The 23429-nt window shown below is 37.1% G+C and overlaps 1 protein-coding gene across 2 annotated transcripts in view; it reads right to left on the reverse strand.

Moving 5' to 3' along the window:
• Positions 1–7877: 7877 nt before the first annotated feature.
• Positions 7878–23429, reverse strand: part of LOC145990297 (pickpocket protein 28-like) — a 49931-nt gene continuing 34379 nt past the window's right edge. For both annotated transcript variants that reach the window (XM_083125987.1, XM_083125988.1), the window contains exons 9-11: positions 10650–10833; positions 8862–8953; positions 7878–8497 (exon numbers count right to left, since the gene is read on the reverse strand). In XM_083125987.1, coding sequence (XP_082982113.1) covers positions 8319–8497; positions 8862–8953; positions 10650–10833 — 455 coding nt within the window. In that variant the 3' untranslated portion in view covers positions 7878–8318. The remainder of the gene's footprint in view (positions 8498–8861; positions 8954–10649; positions 10834–23429) is intronic.

Raw genomic sequence — 23429 nt, forward strand, 5'->3', positions numbered from 1 at the left:
ATGGAAATCACAGAACCGAGGAATTTATGAACAACACAAACAAACAGAACAGCCTATTATTGATGCTATTAGTGAATTAGGTAAAAATATCAAAACTGTTACAGAGCAAAATCAAAATTTGATCACAGAGCTTGTACCTGTAGCTGCAAGGAACATATTAGATTATCCAATCACCCCACTTTCCAGTATTCATACACATAGTCCTGTTGCTCCTCGAAGAATTGAAGCTACTCAGGATCCTATTGAATTGGGTCTTCTTGCTCAAAAATATTTAAGCACACCTAAAGACAACAAAGATGAGGTCTTTGGCTTATATGCTGACACAGAGCGTGATGGTAGCATCATACATAGAATTGGCAATTTCAGAGTAACATTTATGGGAGATGATATAATTGTTTATTCAGAATCTCATCTTGGACAAAGAGGTGGTTTTGTTAAATATCCCGGCACACCTGGATTGTGGGAACTGATGACTCGGAAAAGGCCTGGCAGCTATACAGATCAAGATTATGAGCACTACAAAGAAATATTAATAAAATCAGATGCTCTATACCAGAACAATGATCCCACACAAAAAAGAGTCAAGTCTAGCAGTGGGGCAAAATACAATAATTTAATCAAGCCCATATGGTCACAGATTAAGACTGGCAGTGGAATCAAACAATACAACACCCTGCCTAAAGAATTTGTGTGGGTTGATGATGTCAGGAAACTTGTAGATAGGTTATTGGTGATAGCTGGGGAGGAAAATGCTGGCAACAACAATTTTTACAATGAAAAGGTTGGAATTATGGACATGATAAGCACAAAATTGTCTAATTTTATAGTGAATGACACTAAGGGGATTGGATATCTTATAAAAATTATTAATACTCTACCACCTAAATTTTGGAATATTTCTGAGGGTCGGGGCCTGGTTAATGACATTATAAACAAGCTGCCATTTGAACTACACATTCCAGGCTATCAGTATTGTGGTCCGGGCACAAAATTGGACCATAGATTAAACAGAGGTGATCCTGGTGTTAATCCCCTAGATGCTGCTTTTAGAGACCATGACATAGCATACAACACACATTCTGATCTTGACAAGAGACATGTTGCAGACAAGAAATTAGAAGAGGCTGCATTTGGTAGATTTGTAAGCAAAGATGCTTCTTTGAGTGAGAGAATAGCAGCATTGGGGACCACCATAGCTATGAACACCAAACAAAAACTGGGGTGGGGGTTGTGAATATGTATATAATAAACCTACAATGAAGGCCAAGGGTGTTATGTATCAAATACCTTATGCAGGTCTTAAATCTCTTAAAACTATTGATAGTCTTTTAACCAAAAAGCAGCGGAAGAAAAAAATTCTTGTATTGCCAAGGGCCATGGTATGAAATTGTTGCTTAGTACCCCCAATTAAAAAAATTACAACAATCCAGAAAAAAATCACATGTGGGGGGTTTCATATTTACTATCCCGGCCATCTTAGCAGCTCTCGGGGCTGTTGGGAGCTTGGCTGTGGGATCAGCTGCCATAGCAAAAACAGTAATAGATGCCAAGAAAAATAGGGCAGAATTAGATGAATTGAATCGCCATAACCTGGCCATGGAGAAAAAAGGCAAAGGTGTTAAGAGAGCCATGAATAAGTTTAAAAAAAACAAGAGCCGCTTACAAACCAAGATATTGAAGCTTTAATCAAGCCACTGGGCATCAAAAATTTTAGAGGTGTGTACATGTCTGATTCTTTACCAGAGCAACCACTCAACAAAGAGTGTGGCATTGTTAATTTGGATAAGTACAAAAATCAGGGCACTCACTGGATTTGTTATCTTAAATATTTAAACAATGAGGCATTTGTGTTTGATTCATTTGGAGGTGTTCCACCTGAAAATTTAATAAAATATCTAAATTCAGATAATCTTTATTACAATAATGCCCGTGTTCAAAATTTCAAAGATGTTAATTGTGGACATTTGTGTTTATCTGTTCTTAGATATATGTCTCAAATAAATAAACCATCAATTGAAAATTTTCAAAAGGCCCTGTGGTATTTAAAACATCATGGGGGTATTCCATCTCACCAGCCAAAATTCAATATTGAAACTCAAATTACATGATGACATAGTGTATCCCAAAACAATAGCTCTCAGAGCATTTTATGGCATGTACTTGATCCCTAATATTACACACCACAACAACAAAATTGCAGTAGGGGATCAAAAAATTGTCATCACTCCAGGGCAATATAATCTATCCACTCTAAATGCTCAATTACCCAGAGGTGTAGTGTTAAGTCAAAATTCTGTCACTCACAGAGTAGAGATTGTATCTGCTACAGAAACAGTGGATCTGGGTACTATAGGAGAGCTGTTAGGCTTTGAGAACAACACAAAACTTGAACCGGCCATCAAACACACTGCTATTAATATACCTAAATTCTTAGCCATAGAGACTCTGAATATTCACTGTAATGTGGCTGAGGGTATGATCACCAAATCAAATGGGATAGGCACTCACAAACAAACTGGCATCATTGCAACATTCAAACCTAATTCTGAATTTATGGAGCCAATCATCTACACTCCATCCCCAACATTATATTTTCCTGTGTGCCATAATAGAATAGATAATATTGAATTGATGGTCACTAATGAAAAAGAAGAATTAGTTGATTTTGCTGGAGCCACAACAACTGCAATCATAGAGATTAATATTTAAATAAAAATATATACAAAAAAAATGGAGAATATTGAGAGTTATGAGCTACAATCATTCCCCCCAAACAGGAGGACATTTGCAAATTTAAATCAACCCAACACAGAGATTGAGGTTGATCTTGATGTAGGGGATGGCTTTATACACCCCCACAGAGCAGATCTATACATCAAATTTGATGTTGTAAAGCTCGATGGAACAGATTATCCGGCAAATTCAAATATAAGATTGGTGGACAATTTTGTGCCCCATCTGTTCTCTGAAATTGAGATCAGAAAGCATGGTGTTGTTATAAACAAAGTGGATTATCCCGGCATTACCTCCACAGCTTTGGCCACACTAAAATTATCCAAAACCGAGGCTTCTTACTACAAAATAGGTGGATTTGAGGCTGGTGATAAAATTATATCTAAGAGCCACACAGTGCTGTTTCCTATGCGCCTGTTGCCAGGATTCTTCTCAGATTACAAAGATATTATGTGGAAGGGTGGTTTAAGAATCACATTTAGAAGAGCTGCAAATGAAAATGCTTTGATGAGGTACAGCACATTAAACTCTACAGGGGAAGCTCTGCCCAATACCCTACCTGATGAAGGCAAATGCATTATTCAGACTATGGAGCTAAGAATCCCAGTTGTTGAATATGAGGCCAGTTATGCTCTTAAATACAAAGCAGATATAATAAAAAATCCACAAGTACCTTTACAATTTTATACATATCAATGTGTACAGAAGCCTGCAACTGGTACTTATTATGAGTTTGATGCTACAAATTCATTCTCCAGTATACAATATGACATGCCGGATTTTGTGGTGGTATTGTTTCAGAATGGAAGACACAATAATCAGGAAAAAAATTCAAGTAGATTTGATAACTGCAACATCAAGAACATATATCTTAAAAATGGCAGAAATGAGGTATTTCCTAGAGAAAATTATAATTTAGACATTTCCAAGGATGATTTCCTTAAATTATATGAAGCATTTACAGCATACAAAAGGTTCACTACTGGCAATACTGACATGTATTACACACCAGATGAATTCAAAACACAGAGACCCATGTTTGTCATCAATGCTTCAAAAAGGAAACAAGTTGTGGTGAATGACAGGACAAACATTAAAATTATCATGAGGCATTACCTGATGACACCATATGTAGTGTTATTCTCATAGGGGAAAAATCATATGTTTATGATGTAAGAAATGAGAGAGTCACAGAACAATTCTAGAGGGCCGATTCAAACACAGAATCCCCTTGATTACAAAGCAATAATACCAACATTTTGCCGTCAGGGAGGCTCAGACACTCTGCCAGGTTTCGAACCTGTGGCCTTTTGATTATAGAACATATAGGCCAAGGAATTATGTCTACACCACATCTGCATATTGCAGAGAAGCTCAAATAACACAGTACTTCTGAATATTCTGCAGAAAAGCTAAAATACAATTCAAAATGGGATTTTGATATGTGCAGTAAATATTCAGAGTCCCTCTCAGGTACATACTAGGTCGTTCAAGTCAATCGGGGACTTTTTTTTAAAAAAAATAGAAGAACAAATTTCAAAGTGTGGTAACTGGATTTATTTTTCCACATAACCTCCTCTTACAGTTATACACTTATCCCAGCGTTTAACTAACGCCTGGAATGCTTCCGCATAGAAGGATTTATCATTACGGCGGAACCATTGTAGGACAGCATTCTTCACTTCATCATCAGTGTTGAAATGTTTTCCTCCAAGGAATTCCTTCAGGGGTCCAAATAGGTGAAAATCACTTGGCGCTAAGTCAGGACTATAGGGGTGTGTGGTAATATCTCCCAGCCGATTTCCTGGAATGTTTGGAATGTGTGTTGAGCGGTATGCGGTCGTGCATTGTCTTGCAAAAAGAGAACACCCTTTGTGATGAAACCCGGACGTTTCTTCCGTAAACTCTTATGCACATCACGCAGAACACGGCAGTAATACTCACTGTTGATAGTGACACCATGGGGTAAAAAATCAACGTGAATAATCCCCTGTTTATCCCAAAAGACACTTGCCATCACTTTACCAGCAGACGCAACTGTTCGAAATTTCTTGGGAGGTGGTGATTCCGTATGCTTCCACTGCATCGATGCTCTTTTGGATTCTGGAGTGAAATGGTGAACCCATGTTTCATCACATGTCATGATGCGATTCAGAAAATCCTGGCCTTCCATGTCATAGCGGTCCTTGAGTTCTCTGCAGACTTCAACTCTTCTGTGTCGGTCAAAAGCGGACAGCTGCTTTGGGACCCACCGTGCACTCACTTTTCGGAACAACAAATGATCATGAATTATTGTGTTCACTGTTCCTAACGACAGATTACACACCCTTGCAATTTCACGACAGTTTATGCGACGATTGTCCAGGATCAGCTGCTCCACGCGCTGAATGTTTCCAGGAATGATTGCCGTGGGCTGTGATCCACCACGACCGGGATCGTCAGTAATAGAGATACGGCCATCTTTGAAGCGCTTATACCATTCAAATGTCTTACTGCGACAGAGTGTCTCATCACCGTACTGAGCCTGAAGTCTTCTGTAAATTTCTGCAGGTTTTCTGTCCTCGTTCACTAAAAACTTCATCACAACACGCTGTTCCATGTAGACATTCACACTGTTGTCCGCCATCTTGAATAACGATCTATGCAGAAACGCGGGAAATGAGCGCCGCCTACCAGTAACAGCACACAGTTGCCAGTTCCTACTGCATACAAAACCTCCAGCCTAGGCGTCTATTTAAACCTGGAAAAAGAAAAAGTCCCCGATTGACTTGAACGGCCCACGTATTAACACAACTGAATTCTTTCAGGCAAACATGCAAGCGGGCAACTAAGAATTCACCTTGGAGTTAATGACACTGATGGAAGGCATGCAAGAGATATAATCTACACTGTGTCCTTTCAGGGAAAATTATATGTCAGCAGATATAATCTCCCAGGCGTGCAATTAATTGCCTGGCCGGGACATGTGACTGATCAAAAGATTAGAAGAACATGCAGGCACCTGCACATGTCTTATTGTATTGATCGGGATGTTTTGCCATGAGAATATAAGTATTTGGCTGAGCTGGTGCTTTTATACCCAGTTCAACAGCAGTAACTTGACCCTGGTGATCCCCAATATAAAATAATTTTGCTTTTTATGCTGTTGTATAACACTTTTTACCAGGTTTTCAGATCTGGGAGCTATCAATTATATATCAACTAACAATAATTATTCTCAAAATCTCACGTGTGGAGATATTATTTTGCCACATGTATTTCAATCTTACACATTTTGTCAGGACTCAAACCCGAGCCTCTTGTTTACAAGGCAACAATATTAACATTTTGCCATCAGGGGAGGCTTCACATTTTATCAGGCCTCAAACCCGAGCCTCTTGTTTACAAGGCAATAAAAACCATGGGGCTATGCGCCATTCTCTACTGGGTCTCAGAACCCAGGAGCTATGAGCTTTATATTAATATACACATGGCAGAATCAATCTGAGGGGGGCCTCACCATTTCTACACTAGAATTCAAAATCCCAGGAATTTTGACAGAAAAACACACTGTAAACAATAAGATCATATGGAACTTAGCATAGTCTTAAGTGTAGGCAAATCTATCTGTTGAGGCTTCTTCCTTTCTACACTAGAATTCAAAATTTTTAAAAATTCAGAGCATATCACACCTGAAGAATTGGGGTATAAGCCCCTCTTGCCATTGTTTTAAGTATAGGCAAATCGGATTGTTCAATCAAATAGCCTCTTCTTTTCTACACTTGTAAGTGGTGCTTGTTATAGCATCAACCCCACTACTGTGCCGGGTTCGAATCCCGGACTGGCCACGGTTTTCTTTGTGAGTGTCCCTTCATCAATTCCATCATATCGTCATTCATTCTCATCTTCGCGATTAGCCAAAAGTGACAGGAAAGCGAAGTAAAGTAAATTAAATCACGCAATCGTTGCCTTGTAATGAAGGAGTCCCGAGTTCGATACTCAGTGGAGCCATGCAGTAGTTCGGATCTCTTTTTAAAGTGTAGGTCCAGTCCCAATGAGCCTTTCTGTACATAAAATGGACTTAAAAACAAACTGAACAGTAGTATTGAATTTATTGCAATAGTATATATAAAGTGAAAGTATATATGGATCTTTTTATGCGAAAGAAAACTAGAAAATCAACAAACAAAAGACAAAACGGTTAACAAATCATCTTCATTCAACTTCTGAATAGAAATAACAACATACTGATTCAATTTCCATCAAAATCGGTCAAGTATTAAAAACCAATATATGAGCAGTTTTGTGATCCAGTGGCCTCCATCTTTGTTGACGTCATAGCGGGAAAATGTTCCTGGTGGCAGATGTCCACCCAAGTCAAAAATACTTCCTTAGACACCAACGAAGCATTGGTGAAAAAAAAATTGTCTATACTCAAACTTTCCTACAATACCATAGCTAGGTCTTGAACTACGTATATAATGGGAGAATTGGAATCCGTGAGGTGGGTAATTAGTGATACAGGGAATGGAACACCATGACGGTGCACACCATTATATAGTTTGTCTTGTTCTCAATCAAAATCTGGACATTGTAGAAAGAGATGTGTGACATCTTGATTAATTTCCGCACATGTGCAGGCTTGTTTTGATGTTATGTGTAAACGTGCTAGGTGATCATTAGTGCGAACAGGGCCCGTTATAAAGATTATAACTGATCTTGGTAAATTATATGAGTAGAACGAAAGTTTAATTTGTGAATGTTCTGCATCCCATTTATATGCATTACCCTGGTATTTACCAGTGAATCCTTGGTGTGAACGCCACTGTATAACTACATCACGGTAGATACCCAATCTCCCTGTACGGCTTAGTTATGGGACTTTCCTGTACGTTATTGCTACACTGAGCATTCTCGGGACGTGCAATCAGAAAAAAATAAGTAGTTTCTTGCCATTGTACAAGTTTAATAAAATCTTTTCACTTTAAACATTCACTGGTAAATAACACAACTATACTTACAAATACAGTCACATTACAAGAAGCTGCGGGTTTTCCTTTAAAAAGAGCGTTTTCGCACAATTCACATTATCTCCTGAATCGAACAACATTTAATCTTCCGACATTTTGTTGTTTTGGCAACGGATTCAATAAAAGATGAGAAAGTTGTACAAATGTCTAGAAACCGGAAATGAATCCCGCTTCCCTTATCACTTTTAATCACGCATAAGTCCGGAAACTATAAATTTGATAACACAATACAGCAAATAAATCAATCAAACAGATTTCTGTGAAATTAACAAATAAATAAAACATGCACACGGTAAAAATAAACAAGGCCTATGAATCCGTGGATTGAAATTGGAACACCAATGTTTATTTTGAAGTTTATTTTTAAATCTTTGGAGTAGGTCCGTATAAGGAAAATAATGGGTATACGTTTTGGTTTAAATTTCAAATAGTGCTTACTTCTTTTAGGAGATTGTGAATACGTCTCCAACGCAAGAATTCACAAATAATACAGAGTGATACACTGGGAAGAATGGATAGACATCTACACATTACTAGAAACGACAATGTTAATCTCACTCGTTTAAGTAAGTCTCATTAAAACTTTGAGGATGCAATAGTCTCCTTAGTGTCAGACTGAACATTAAAATCCTTTCTGCCGGAACACACTTTTCGGATCTCTTTCGTCGCAAGGCGTATCGTCAAGAAGTACAGGATCTCAATTAAGCTTAGGACGCTGAATCCCAAACACAGCCCCAGGATACCACCACAATTGGCTGAAAAGAAACGAGAAATGTTGAGTGAGAGCAGTGCAACTAACGTATGCGTACTGAAGCATATACAAAGAAAGAAATATGGTACGTTCATAAAATAGGAACAGCATACCCACTAGATTACATAGATAAGATATCTTTACATGGGAATAGAGTAAGGAATACATGTGTGAGAAGTGGCTCTCGGGACACAAGTGTTGTGGTTTGAATCCCACATTAAACTGTAGGCCCAATCCTGATTAGTCTTTTTGATCTTAAAATGGACTCAAAACGTTTGATGCACGCACACTCTTCACTGAACAGTTAGGTAAATCTTCAAGAAAAGAAAGTTTGGAATTGACTAATGGAACTTTGTGTACTGTCTTACCTAAGAAATCAGTCCAGCCATAGAGTTCGCTCCTGTGTCGACTAATGAACTGCATATCCTTGAAGAACATGGCCACCCTTGTAACCGAGCGACTGTGAACAGAAATAAGGTACATTTCAAAATGCGAAAATCCTAGACGCACCACTGGCTGCAGATAAAGTTGATATTTGCTATCCTGAAGGAATTTGTCCAAAACAACTTCATTCAGTACGTTTAAAAATTTATAATCAACGAGTAATTAATTTACTTGTTTATGTTTGGTTAGGCAGTAAAAGAAATTCCAACTTGTTTGGTTTCAGTAGTATTCATTACCCAAAACGTTCATCTCAAATTTATATTCAGGGTTGCAGATGTTTGTTGAAACCAATGCTGAATGAAAGAACAACTCGGTTTTTTCCTGACAACGAGAACAGTGAAATTCGGTAACATTCTGAGCTAGGCACAGTTGTTCAAACGTTAAGAAATAACTGTCAGTCAACAATATCTGATTCCTCGTGAAATGAGAGCTATTATACAAATAATTAATGACACGATGTTGATCCAAATATTAAAGTAGGAAGTTTAGTACTAAATTAGCGAAAGCTACCAGAAGATACTATTTATTCTTTTGTATCAGTGCAGTTGGAACGGAAAATGCTTTCTGCACAGACTTAAACTCCAGTTTATCTATACGAAACGAGACATTCGCCTTTCTGTCAATAAAATAATACAATTTGTGATTTACCCAGCCTTAACATTTACAAAATTTGCACAACATCACATGGAGCTATATTTACTTTTACTATATAAAAAATAGAACATGAAGAATATGAAACCTCACTTCTCCCTTAGCAAATGGAACTAGAAGTAATCTGCATAAATATCCATGTGTACAATGGTAGACAGATACATCTTGCTTTACTTTTCTCAGCATGTTGCAACAACCACTAGACCACGGATTCTGTATATCTTTGAATAACATAAGATAAGGAGGACATCAGATAATTGTAATTTCCAGTAGAAGGGGGTTAAAATAGGGACATCACTCCTAGAGGCTTCAATCAATTTTGTCAATTACCGATGTGGTTCCAGTTAAATTATAGTGGTGTGAAAAATTTCACCCCATGTCTAACCAGTACAATTATGATGGTGTAAAAAATATCACCTCTGTGGAAGTAGCGAAAAATATCACCCATGTGAAAGGAGCACAGTTATGGTGCTGTGAAAAATTTCGTCCATTTAGAAGCAGTACAATTATGGTGCTTTTAGAAAATTCATTCATGAGGGAAGAGTACTATTATGGTGGTGTGAAAAGTTACACCTATTGAGAAGCAGTGCAATTATGGTCCTGTGAAAATGCACTAATGTGGAAGCAGTACAATTATGGTAGTGTGAAAAATTACACCCATGTGAAAGCAGTACAATTATAGTGCTGTTAGAAAAGTATGTTAAATCATGTGGAAGCAGTAAGGGGTGCCGTTAAAAAATTCATCCATGAGGAAACTACAATTATAGTGGTGTGAAAATAAATCACCCATGTGGAAACTGCACAATTGTGGAGGTGGGAATAATATTTATTCACTATTTGGCCTGATACAAACTAGAAGTTTGTCACTTCGTTCTTCATAAATTAGTATTTGGTGTTAAATGAGGTATACTTTGGTGATTGGGTACTGAACTTAGGTAACTTAAGATTGAATCTTTTTGGGGCCTAAATATCATGTTACAGTTTTCAAAACATATGTGGAATCCTGCATTTTATGCTTGTATTCTAGAAAATGATGTATATTCTTGAGATTTAATCTTTACCTGTCTCCAAAATAAGAGGACAAGGCCGACATATCAAAGCTTGAGTGCGAGGTTTGGATGTCATATTGGATCTCTGTGCAAGCTGGGAGGCACCTGTTGCATTCATTTAGCTGCGCTATTATGATAGGCGAAAGTTCTTCATCTGATTCGTCCACGTTTTCGAAGAGTCTTCTCATCCTGGAGACTGCAACGAAAGAATAGCCAAGAATAAACTGGCAGGACACCAAAGTTGGGTTAGGTTGAGAACATTTTTTTGTCTGTGGTTTCCGGCAAAAATAAAATGGTGGGACACTTGGTACTATGTAGATGTATTTCGTGTGGATTTATTCCCGATTCAGGATTTTCCAACTCAGGAACTATAGAACTTCCAATGAAAACAGTGCCATTTCAGGAACTGATCTATACCAGTTGGATATTTCAGTGAAATGTCTTTCCAACTAAGGAAGTCCTACTAAACGCCTCGGGGGAGGATGAATTGCCGTTTGAAATAGTTGACCTTACGCACACCTATGCAACTGCTAACCTAACCTACAAGCAAAAGATCTGCAGTATACTCAAAATATATTAGAGGAAAGGAGAAACACAGTACATTTTCTGCAAATGGATCTCGTATATGTACGTTGTATTTCTGGGTAACGTGCAGTAGCGATGGAAACCTCTCAAAAAACGGCCCTTACCTCTTCCACTTTCCTCCCGAGGCAATTAGCAGCGGTTCCTGAGTTAGTCTATGGGCCAAGTGGCCAAAATCAAGAATTCGGTATAATTTGGGGTACTAATTTTCCTTTATACCACAGTTACATGGTTATGAATGGATGCCAAAAAAACATGATTGCCATCTCAAAGTGGTAGTTAAAATGGCGGCCAATCCAAGATGGGGGATGTTGACATTTGAAAAAATGACTATATCTCTGAAACTAACAGCCCAATCTCAACGAACATTTTTTAAATGAAAGCTTGATATATGTTCTATATTTAATGTTATCTTTAGTTTTTCGATAAAAGCAACCGTTAAGTAGTTAATCACGGATTAGTAAAAAAATCGTATTTTTTATTATTAATTTTATATTCATCATTAGTTTATTAATAATCTAGGCATCTGAGAAGAAAATGTTCCACACAACATTGTAGCATAAACGATTATCTTTAATTTGACATATTACACTTGTTGGTTTTCATCTTAGAATTTATATAAAACAAATGAATTTTGTAGTGTGTGCATCGAATTCTTCCAGCAGCATGTGTCCTTAGTCCTACTTAATTACACGTATTGTAACTGGTATTGACAATGAATAGTATATTATTGTTATATACATACAATCACATTTAATAATAATTATAATAATTGATATTAGTATTGTAAATATTATTATTAATAATAATAATAATAATAATAGTTGTTTTTGTTGTAGTATTAACTAGCCATTAATTTTGTTTAATTGTTGCCGATGTTCATGGAAGAATGTTATTGATTGATTGAAATTAAAATTTCGTATGCGTCAGCACTTAGGCTATTTTCACCCGTCATATTGTATGAGACCAAGCCCCTTACAATGTATAAAAAATCACCATGCGTGTCTCTAAAATCATCTTACCCAGGGTAAAAACCGAGGCGGTACTCGAGCACTTAGCAGATATATTCCTATGAACAATACACAGGAGACCATACATGCAACCATACAAAGTTGGCTTAGTGTAACGTCGTCGCCTTGTGATCAAGGGGACCCGGGTTCGATATCCTGTGGAGGCACAAAGTGGTTCGGATCCCACTTTAAACTGTAGGTCCACTCCGGATTTTCCTATCTGTGCATAAAGTGTACTTAAAAAGAAAATCTCAAACAAACAACACTACAAAGGATTGTGCTGGCCGTAGGTTCAGACGCCAGAGTCTCGTTGATCTCCAAGACTGCAGTTGCTGAGGTGAAGGACGTGGAAATGGGGTTAACATTTGGGAGTGTTCAGAAGAACATCATAACATACGTGAATACTCGTTATTAGCTATTACAGCCGAAATGTCTGCTTTCAAGAAAGTAAAAATCTGTAAAAACAGAAAACGGACCAGAGAAGTTCTATATGTGGGGGAAATGCATTCACCAAAAGACATAGACAGTTTTGTACAGTGCTGCCGTGAGCAGAAATTTTGATTGAGAATAAAGATGCATGATTTATCGGCTGAAAAATGTCATCGCATGTGTCGAGCCAATTTGACTAATATCAAGTCCTTGAGAAGACTACAAGCAGATGTTTCATCCTCCCATTTGTTTTCTGAAAGTCGTCCTTGCTCATCAAAGCATGCCGAGAAACGCTTGAAACAGACACTCTAGTAAACTAAAATTGTTGTGTGACTCTCTCATTCTTCACATCTATGTATCATCTATACCTTTGTAAATATGTGCTATCATATTTATTTCTACTCAAAATAATTTCTTAAATATGATATAAACCTCTAAGCTATCATATTTGTTATTACTAAAAATAATTTCTTAGATATAAAACACTGACTACTTGGTTACCAATAAAAAAAATAGATACTACTTTTAATACACCCTATTTTTTCATCCTTATTTGCCACAAGTTATTATATAAAGATAATAGATACTACTTTTAACACACCATGTCTTTCATTCTCATTTGCCATGACTCAACTTTTTTTTTCTTTTTTTTTCGCATGTGTCATTAGTGCAATTCCTTTCTCCAATATGCATGAACATGTAACCTCAGTGGAATGTTTTCTTCTTGTTATTCATGGAAAAGTTTAAGGTTGGATACTGACAGAGTTTGTTAAAATTGTTGGTTTAAGTAAGTTTTTCTTCAGAATATTATACTAGTTATGCACGTTAAACTGGCTTGTTTAATGCATACAAACCTTTAGAAAGCGCGCAGTGGAAATTTCCGCCTTATAGGTCTACTTATTTGCTATGGGGCAGCTATGCTAATAGAAAGTACAGATACAACACCTTTTCCAAAATATGCGAGTTTATTCATATTCACATAATGTGCAAGCACCAGTGGCGGCTGGCCAAGTGCAACAAGTGCAGATGTTTTCACCTAATTTTCAAATTAATATTGACATTTTTCATTTGCTTGTTAAATTAAACTATTTCCCAGCAGAACGCACACGATAATACTCAAATAACACGCCGCTCGGCGCTACGCACGTATTGAGTTCGTCCCAACCCAAGAGCAAACACCGCTAGGTTGCGGAAAACTTAGCCGGTTGTCATGGCAACGGTGACGTCACCTAGCGTTGGCCTTGAACGGGTGTCGCCTTCTAGATGAAGCAGTTCTCTCGTCGGATAAAACATCGCATCCAGTGCTTGTGGCAAAATCTTCGCGTTCTCGCGAGATCTTGTTCCGCGTGTGTGTTTCGCGTTTCCTGCCGTGTGTTGTGTTCATGTGTTGAGCTGTGGTTTCTACAATGAACCCAGTAAATGACTTAGCGTGTAATTTGTTGCAGACACCATTTTCCAGATGGACGGATGAAGACAAAAAAGACGTTTTAAATTGGGGGGGGGGCACTGGCACTTACTATTTGTTTTCATTGTCTATAAATATACTTCTTCACCTGTTATTTTAGGCACGAGCCGCTACTGGCAAGCACCATTAGTCTACATAAAGAAAGATTTTCGATGTTAAACTCGCTGCAATAAACATTTTCGTGTCGTATCCCTTGTGCCAGTTGGGTGGTTATTAATTGAACAAAATAATTAATAATAATGAACTAAATCTATTCCTTTACAGTCAAGTCAATTCTCCACGTACTTTAACGGACGAGAAAGAACAAAATATAATTTCGGTGTGTGAGTGCCAATTCGAAACTTACAGTACTTATCCTTCTCCTCCCATGTCGTGGTTTCTCGGACACCTTCCTAAGGTGTCTGTCTAGAGGAAAAACTACTTCCTCTCCCTGGGCCAGAATCCAAAATGCGCTGCCTGAAGGGCTGCGACTTCGCACCAAGGTTTCCTTGTTACGTCATTGCGTAACCGATGCTATTGCCCTCTGGTGGCAAAATTAAGAAGATTCCATCCATGTGGCACACAAATAAACAAAATGACGGCTCCGCGCGCACTACGGTCCATACACTTCCCCCTCCCCCAGTGTGAAATCAGAAAAACATGGTCTCTGTGCGGGCGAGACCCTCAAACAAAAAAAATATACAAACACTAATGAAAACTTAATAATGGAAGGATAACATTGGAAGTGTAAATCGTTTCTTGCCAGCCCTTATTGTTGATCGCAGACAGATGGTATAATAGATGGTAGGTGTCGACTTTTCCATGTCTGTCGATTTTGGAGTAAGGCTTTATGGCTACGGTCTTCCTTCTTCCATTTCACAATTGGAATCTCCAGGATATATTCCTGAAGGAAACAAAATAAATTACCAGCATCATTTGACATTACAAAATTATAATACCCATTTAATTTTTAATTTGTAATTTCCTCTTCCTTTAATTTCACACAAAAACTTCAATTTGTTTCTTTTCTTTATTTATTCCCTTTTATTCCCTAAGAAGAAGAAATGACAAATGGCATTTTGGATTTCAACTAATTACATTCAATATATGGTTTCAGTTGATCTACATGACAACGTCTTATATTAGTATTATTTTTAGGATCTTCCAGAAGAACACTATTTTCAGTTAGCATTTTAACAATTTTGTATGGGCCTTCGTAAACTAATGACAAAGACTTTGTCTTATTTTCTAGCAAAGAAGACCTTGGATGAGTTTTTACCAAAACGAAATCATGTATTTTATACTTCGGTATTTGAAACTTTCTTTGATATAGCCTGTTTCTCTTATTCCATTCTAATTTCATCTTGTGAATTGCCTTATTCCATTTTTCACTCAGATTAACCTTATCCTGCAAGAGTTCCTGTTCAGTTAAACTCCAATTATTTATGAGAGGATCTAAGGGAGCTCTACCCAGGAATAATTCAAATGGAGTAAGATTAAGGGCTTGATGCCAAATAGTATTAAGTCCAAGTTGAATATAATATAAATATTTGAACCATGAATTGTGATCATCATAGCAAAAACATCTCAAAGAAGTTTTCAGATTCTTGATAATTCTTTCAGCTAAATTTGCACGAGGATTATAAGCACTGATAGTGATATGTCTTATACCATTGCCATATAAAAATCCTGCGAAATATTCTGATGTAAAGTAACTTGCATTATCGGTGGTTATTTCAGCACACCATCCAAATTGCAGAAAATATCTTAACAGATAATCAGCTATGATTCTTGAGGTAAGGTTTCGTATGGGTTGAAACCAAACGAAACGAGTTGCGCAATCTACAACTACGAGAATGTATTTATACCCATGGGATTGAGGCAAAACTCCCACAATATCACAGCAAATACGCTGTAAAGGCTTCTTAATAACTTCCGAAGTTAATATATTTACAGGAGATATGTTAGTGTATTTTGCCTTCTGACAAATTTGACATGACATTACCTTTTGTTTAACATAATTTAACATGTTGTCCCAGGTATAAAATCTATGCAGTTTCTTCAGTGTTTGGGACCAATTACTATGTATTCCGCCTAATGCATTTGTATGATAGAAATCAACCAATGCTTGAATCATTAGCTTTGGAACAAGAACTTTAAATGGCATATTTTTGTTTTTTGTTTTCTTAAAGACTATACCATCTTTCACAATACAATTTGGAACTTGTAATTTTTGAACCTGTATCTTGTGCAATATCTCAGCTATTTCAGGGTCTCCCTTTTGTTCTTGACGAATATTGTCAATTAGTGTACTATTATTCCAAAGTGACAAATATGTTGCAGGAATTTCTTTTTCATATAATTCATCACTCTCAAAGTCACGTTGATCATATAGACGACTTAAAAAGTCACCAACTAAATTGCGACTAGAAGATATATGGATCAAGTCAAATTTAAATTCAGATATAAATTCTGCCCACCTGGCAAATTTGGAGAATTTTTGGGCTTTTCTTAACACATAAAATAATGCCATATTATCTACCCTTAGTACAATTTTTTTGTGTTTCAGATAATATGAAAATTTCTCTAAGCAAAGTACAAGAGATTTTAATTCATGCTCATAAATTGTTCTGTTTTTGAAACTTTCTGGTATCTTTTTAGAGAAAAATGCAACTGGTTGGAGTATCCCATCATCATCTGGTTGCATCAAACATCCGCCATAACTTTTAAGAGACGCATCAGTATCTAATACAAACGTTCTTTCAAAATCTGGAAGGGACAAAATGGCATTTTCCATAAATAACCTTTTAATTTGGTTGAAACTATCTTCGTGAATCGTTTCCCATTGGAACGGTGTTTTTGGCGAACTAAGTTCGTACAGTGGTGTTGCTATTTCAGCGAACCCTGGGAGCCATGTATGAAAAAAATTGAAAAATCCCAGACAACGTCGCAATGCACGTAAATTTTTGGGACGTGGTAAATTCTTAATTATTTCTATCCTTTCAGGATCTATTTCTATTTTGTGATCTTTAATTAAAAAACCAATAAATTTAATTTCTTTAGTCATAAAGGTACTTTTCTTCTTTGAAACTGTCACCCCGAATTTTTTCAAACGTTCAAACACAGTACGTAGGTCACGTAAATGTGTGTCAAAATCCTTACTTATGACAATAATATCGTCAGCATAATATTCTAGGCACTTGCCTCGCAAATCTCCTAATATACATTCCATCATTCTTGCGAGACAAGCTGTACCAATGGTCATACCAAATGGAACCCGACAATATCTTAATTGTTGCGTTGGCGTAAGGAAAGCAGTAAGATCTCTACTTTTTTCATCTAATAAGACCTGGTGAAAAGCCTTTCTGACGTCGAGAACCGAATAGACGTTTCCCCGAGAGAGATACGAAAGAGATTCTTGCATAGGTTGTGTTGGGTATGAATCATACACGATCTTTTTATTCAGTTCAGAATAATCTACTACTAATCGTTTATTGGAACCTTTCCCTTTAACTATAAATGCAAGGCTCGCATAAGGAGAATTACACGGTTCAACGATCTTTGCGTCTAATAATTCTTGAACGGCATCGTCTATTTCTTTTTGTTTCTCCTTCGGTGCATAATAAGGAGGTTTACGCACAGGAATAGTGTCTGTAACATGGATCGTATATTTCCACCCATTGAAACATCCTACATTTTCATTCACTACCGTATTATAAGAATGTAACAACTCACCAAGTTGTTCCTTCCAGTAGTCCTCATCCTGATTTGTTTGGAGTTTGGTGCTGCCTACGTCACATCGTACTCCTGACTCAGTCCCGAAGTTGAAATTTGCCTGCCCAGGTGTTGTAGCTCGATGAAAGCGAAAGTTTGCCCGGTGCATGTTTGGCTGTCTTCTTCTTCTTCCACCACCTGTTCCGTATCATTGCCCCGATGGAATTGACCTTGGAGGCGTAGTACACGGGACTTCCTGCTGCCTGGAATATTGCTGTGGATAAGTTGTCTGTAACGAATTAAAGTCTGTAAACAAACTGTTCAAATGCCATTTTATAGGTATTTTCACTTTCGCGTACGGAACCGTAACGCACTTTTGTTGAAAGTCAAGAAGAAGCTTATTGTTTTTCATAAAGTTTACACCAAGCACTATGTCCACTGGAAGGTTTTCATATAAATATGCCCATATAGGCCAAGTCAATGTTTCAAGCTGTACAGTGAATTGCACTGCCTTTTTAAGGATGACGTTCTGTTCTCCTTGTGTTATTTTTAAATAACAATCTTGAACATTAACTGGACACTTTGAACGTAACAAATTAAATGTTTTATTACTAATTAAGTTTTCTGTGCTTCCGGTATCAAGACATGCTTTAACATTTATCACTTTGTTTAATGTACTATCTACAAAAACTGCAGTGGCTTTTTCACTTTTTTCTGGTGTTGAACACGCAAATTTTGTAGCAAGTTAGCATTATGCGAACCGTAATTACACTTTTGTGAGGCTGTATGTCTTGTACGACACTTATGACAGAATTTGGGGATATTTTCCTTAAAATAAGTTACATTCCTTTCTTCGTCTTTTCCTTTTTGTTGGAAACTTCGGTAAAAGTCACTTTTTACCGTGAGGTGCTTTTGAAGTTTTTCGAGTATTATCTCGAATTGAGCATAAGTTTCCGGAATTTCTAGAAACAATAATCTTTGTGATACATTTGGGAGTAGCCTGTCAATCACAAGCGCAATGAACTGAGATTCTGTCCAATTCACTTGTAGTAACAATGCACACAGCTTTCTATCTAAGAAAAATTGGAGTGGGGATTCCTTCACTGACTGCTTGCATAGCACATATGTCTGGATAATCTCGTCCCTGCCCAATGAGGTCACAAAAACGTCTAATATATCAGTTACTAAATGTTGCCATTGCACACCTTCTCGAAGATGTTGCAACCACTTAGGCACTAAACGTTCGTGTACTTTGTCTAGTAATGACACAAGAACATCGTGTGTATGGAAAATTTTAAGTTCTAGAATTTTCTGAATTTCTAGCAAGAAACCAAATATAGATATAGCATCACAATTAATCAAGCGAGGAATTTTCTGTAAGAGATTATGCATCGAGCTAGATGCTGCCTGAGTTGATATTTTAGATAGTTCTGGTCCCTTGAATATGGTCCCTGTATTCACAACAGACGTGACATTTTCTTGACGAGGAATGGGTTGAAAGTTGATCAAATCTCCCCCACTCGAGTTACCACAGTTTACACACGTGAACTCCAATGCAGATAAAGGACTTATTTCATTATGTAACGCAGATCTTCTAGTTGAAGACATTCCGGCGAAGTGAATTCCTTGTGGAGTATCTAGTACCCCCGTCTCATCTACAGTTACAAAAGGGTTTAACTGGTAGTGCGCCATTTTACAGAAGTTTTAACTGCCCCATGCAATTCGACAGAGAACCACGCTCTGCATCTGTATGCACGTTAAACTGGCTTGTTTAATGCATACAAACCTTTAGAAAGCGCGCAGTGGAAATTTCCGCCTTATAGGTCTACTTATTTGCTATGGGGCAGCTATGTTAATAGAAAGTACAGATACAACACCTTTTCCAAAATATGCGAGTTTATTCATATTCACATAATGTGCAAGCACCATTAGTCTACATAAAGAAAGATTTTCGATGTTAAACTCGCTGCAATAAACATTTTCGTGTCGTATCCCTTGTGCCAGTTGGATGGTTATTAATTGAACAAAATAATTAATAATAATGAACTAAATCTATTCCTTTACAGTCAAGTCAATTCTCCACGTACTTTAACGGACGAGAAAGAACAAAATATAATTTCGGTGTGTGAGTGCCAATTCGAAACTTACAGTACTTATCCTTCTCCTCCCATGTCGTGGTTTCTCGGACACCTTCCTAAGGTGTCTGTCTAGAGGAAAAACTACTTCCTCTCCCTGGGCCAGAATCCAAAATGCGCTGCCTGAAGGGCTGCGACTTCGCACCAAGGTTTCCTTGTTACGTCATTGCGTAACCGATGCTATTGCCCTCTGATGGCAAAATTAAGAAGATTCCATCCATCTGGCACACAAATAAACAAAATGACGGCTCCGCGCGCACTACGGTCCATATAGTATTGTCTAGTAAAGTAGAAGAGTTTCTAAATTTGATTTATTTGCAACACTTCACTGTTTTGAGTGGTCTGGAAATCTATTATATACAATTTTGGTTAATGTAGAGTGTGTTTAGTTTGCTTGAAGAGCTGGTATACAAAGTTTCAGTTACTATAGAAGCTCTAAGGCTCAAATATTACCAAGATTGGTATGTATGGTATTTCTCTATCTCTCTCTCTCTCTCTCTCTCTCTCTCTCTCTCTCTCTCTCTATATATATATATATATATATATATATATATATAAATACTAATACCAAAATATTTGACTATTTTTGATACACTTAAGCATAGACTTGTGTCTCCAGCAAAATCTATATAAAATAACCATTACCCAAAATAATTAACTTTTCTTGATACACTTAAGCAAAGATTAGTTTCTATTCAATTTTTAAAAGTATATGTGCTAAATATATTATCTCCAAATGAGATTGAAATATTGACACCCTCTAAAGTTCTAATATATCCAGAAAAAAATATATATAAATACCAAATAAAAACAATGGTAAATCCTACTTGTAAAACTGAGTGCCATATTTCTGGTAAATTTATATGTAAATCAAATTTGTCAAAACACTTGGCAATATCCACTGGCCAACCTAAAAATCCTGTATTACCAACCCAACCCTGTTCAGATTGGAGAAATGTTATTATCATACCCCATATGAACAGACATAAGAAGATGAGTTGCAAATCTCAACCATGAACCAGCCAGTCTAATCCTAGAAAAAGAGAAGCAGATATAGATCCAACTGATGGTCCTGAACCAAAAACAAAGTAGATTTTTGGCCACACCTATTGCAACAGCTTTTGCTGGTCAACTCAATGATTACTCTTTGAAATCAGAGCCACACTCTGATGTCAACAATTTTGTAAAGAACATAAAATCATTAATAATAGAACTCCTGAGAAATAAACTTAAAAATAAATCTATCAAGGTTAATACTGAATATGAGAGTTTGGTTTGAGTTGCCTTTTTAAGTCCATTTTATGCACAGTAAGGCTAATCGGGACTGGACCTACAGTTTCAAGTGGGATCCGAACAACTTGTGCCTCCACCGGGTATCGAACCTGGGACCCCTCGATTACAAGGCAATGACGCTACCACTGCGCCATGCGGGAGGCCTCTGAATATGAGAAACCTGATGAAACACGTCATACATTTTGCAATTGTTCCAAGAACCAGACTCTACTTTTGAGTGATATAGATAATTTGGAACAAATCTATGCCCAGCTTATGGACACATTAGGCACAAAACATGAGGAATTTGAGCCCGAATGATCTGGTTGGAAATTATGTGGGAGTTCACACAAATTGGAACTGAAAATAAGCCAATTCTCACCTCTTTCTGCTTCTACCTATGTCCCTCTTCCAGTAGATATTCAGAACAAAAAAGCAGTGGTCAATATAAAAAATAAAGATAAGTGTTTTCTGTAGTGTATCTTGGCAAAACTTTACCCAGTTGATAGGAATCCACAGCTAGTTCATCATTATATACAGAGTTTAAGCATGCCATGTCAGGTATACAATATCCTGTTGCTATATCTGATATAACAAACTTTGAAAACCAGGCAAAATAATTTTTCTTGGCAATCAATGTGTATGCTTATACAGAGAATAATTTTTTATATATCCTCTCAGAATAAGCACCAACAATAATAATAATGGTACTGACATTGATTTGTTTCTTATTTCAGATGATAAGAATTTCCATTACTGTATTATTCGTAATATCTCTCGTCTGGTTAGAAGTCAAATAACTAAAAATAAGGGGGAAATTAAGATTTGTCATAGGTGCTTGACCATATTTCATAATCAAGTTCAACAGAACTATGTCAAATTTAATAATCCATAAATTGCTAACCAGAAACTTGGAAAACACAAACTATACTGTGGTGAGAACAAGCCTGTGCGTATGATTATGACCAAACCAAAAGAGGTTGAGAAATTCAAATAACACAAGGCTCTGTTGGAGCATCCAGCTATAATAATAGCAGATTTGGAGGCAATTCTCAAACCAATGAACTATTCAGACCCTGATCCTGAAATATCTTCTACTACACCTTATCAACTCCATGAGGTTTGTAGTTATGGTTATGTAGTTGTGAGGTGCAATTTATTAAAACCTAATGAACCTTATATATACAGACGACCTAATGCTGTCAAACACATTTTCCAAAAAAAACAATAGAAGTGAGGAAAGTGTCAAAACCACGAGTACCATTATCTGCTGCTGAAGAGCAATTATATGATGCTACTTCGATTTGCCCACAGTGCTATTTATATTTTACAAATGAAAATAAAGAAAGTTTATCACTATTTTCATTTGACAGGAAAGAATCTTGGGGTCTAGTTATGATAGAGAGAACATAGAAGTCCTAGCAGAGAATCAACAGTAAAGATTCCTAGTGGTGGCATTATTAAAATGAGATTCCTAGACTCCATGAGATTTCTCTCTGCTGGATTGGATGCTCTTGCCAGGAAACTATCTGATGACAGTTCCAAATTACAACTAATAGTTTTCCTAGTTTGGGCAGAAAACATATTAGACAAAAGTTGGCCTATCCATATGAGTATGTGACTGACCATACTAAGTTTGATGATAAATCTCTTCCTCCTCTCGCCCGACCCTGTGGCCGAGTGGTTAGCACATCGCGCTGCGACGCCAAGGGTCCCGGGTTCGAATCTCGGTCGGGCTTGGTTGTTTGTAATGTCCATTCATCAATTTCATCATTTCATCACTCATCCCCATCTTCGCAAATTAGCCAAGAGGCACAAAACGCGCAGTAAAATAAACTAAATCCATCAATCAATCTTCCTCCTCTCAAGGAGTTTTACAGCCAACTCAGAGAAAAGAATATTACAGTTAAAGATTACCATAATGCACAACTGATGTGGAAGAAATTAGGGTGTAGAACACTGGGAGATTACCATGATGCCTATCTAAAATTGGATGTGACAGTTATTGCTGATGTATTTCAGGCTTTTAGAAAATTGTCTATGAATATCTATAAATTGTACCCAGCACTCTTTTATAGCCTCCCAGGGTTAGCTATGTTGCTTAAAACAAAAAATCAATTGGAGCTGATTTCAGACGTGGACATGTTTCTTTTTATAGACAAAGCTATACTTGGGGGCATGGTACAATGCACACAAACATATCCAA

Source organism: Lepisma saccharinum, chromosome 7 (genome assembly GCF_977018435.1).
Source record: "Lepisma saccharinum chromosome 7, izLepSacc3.1, whole genome shotgun sequence".
Taxonomy (NCBI): Eukaryota; Metazoa; Arthropoda; class Insecta; order Zygentoma; family Lepismatidae; genus Lepisma; species Lepisma saccharinum.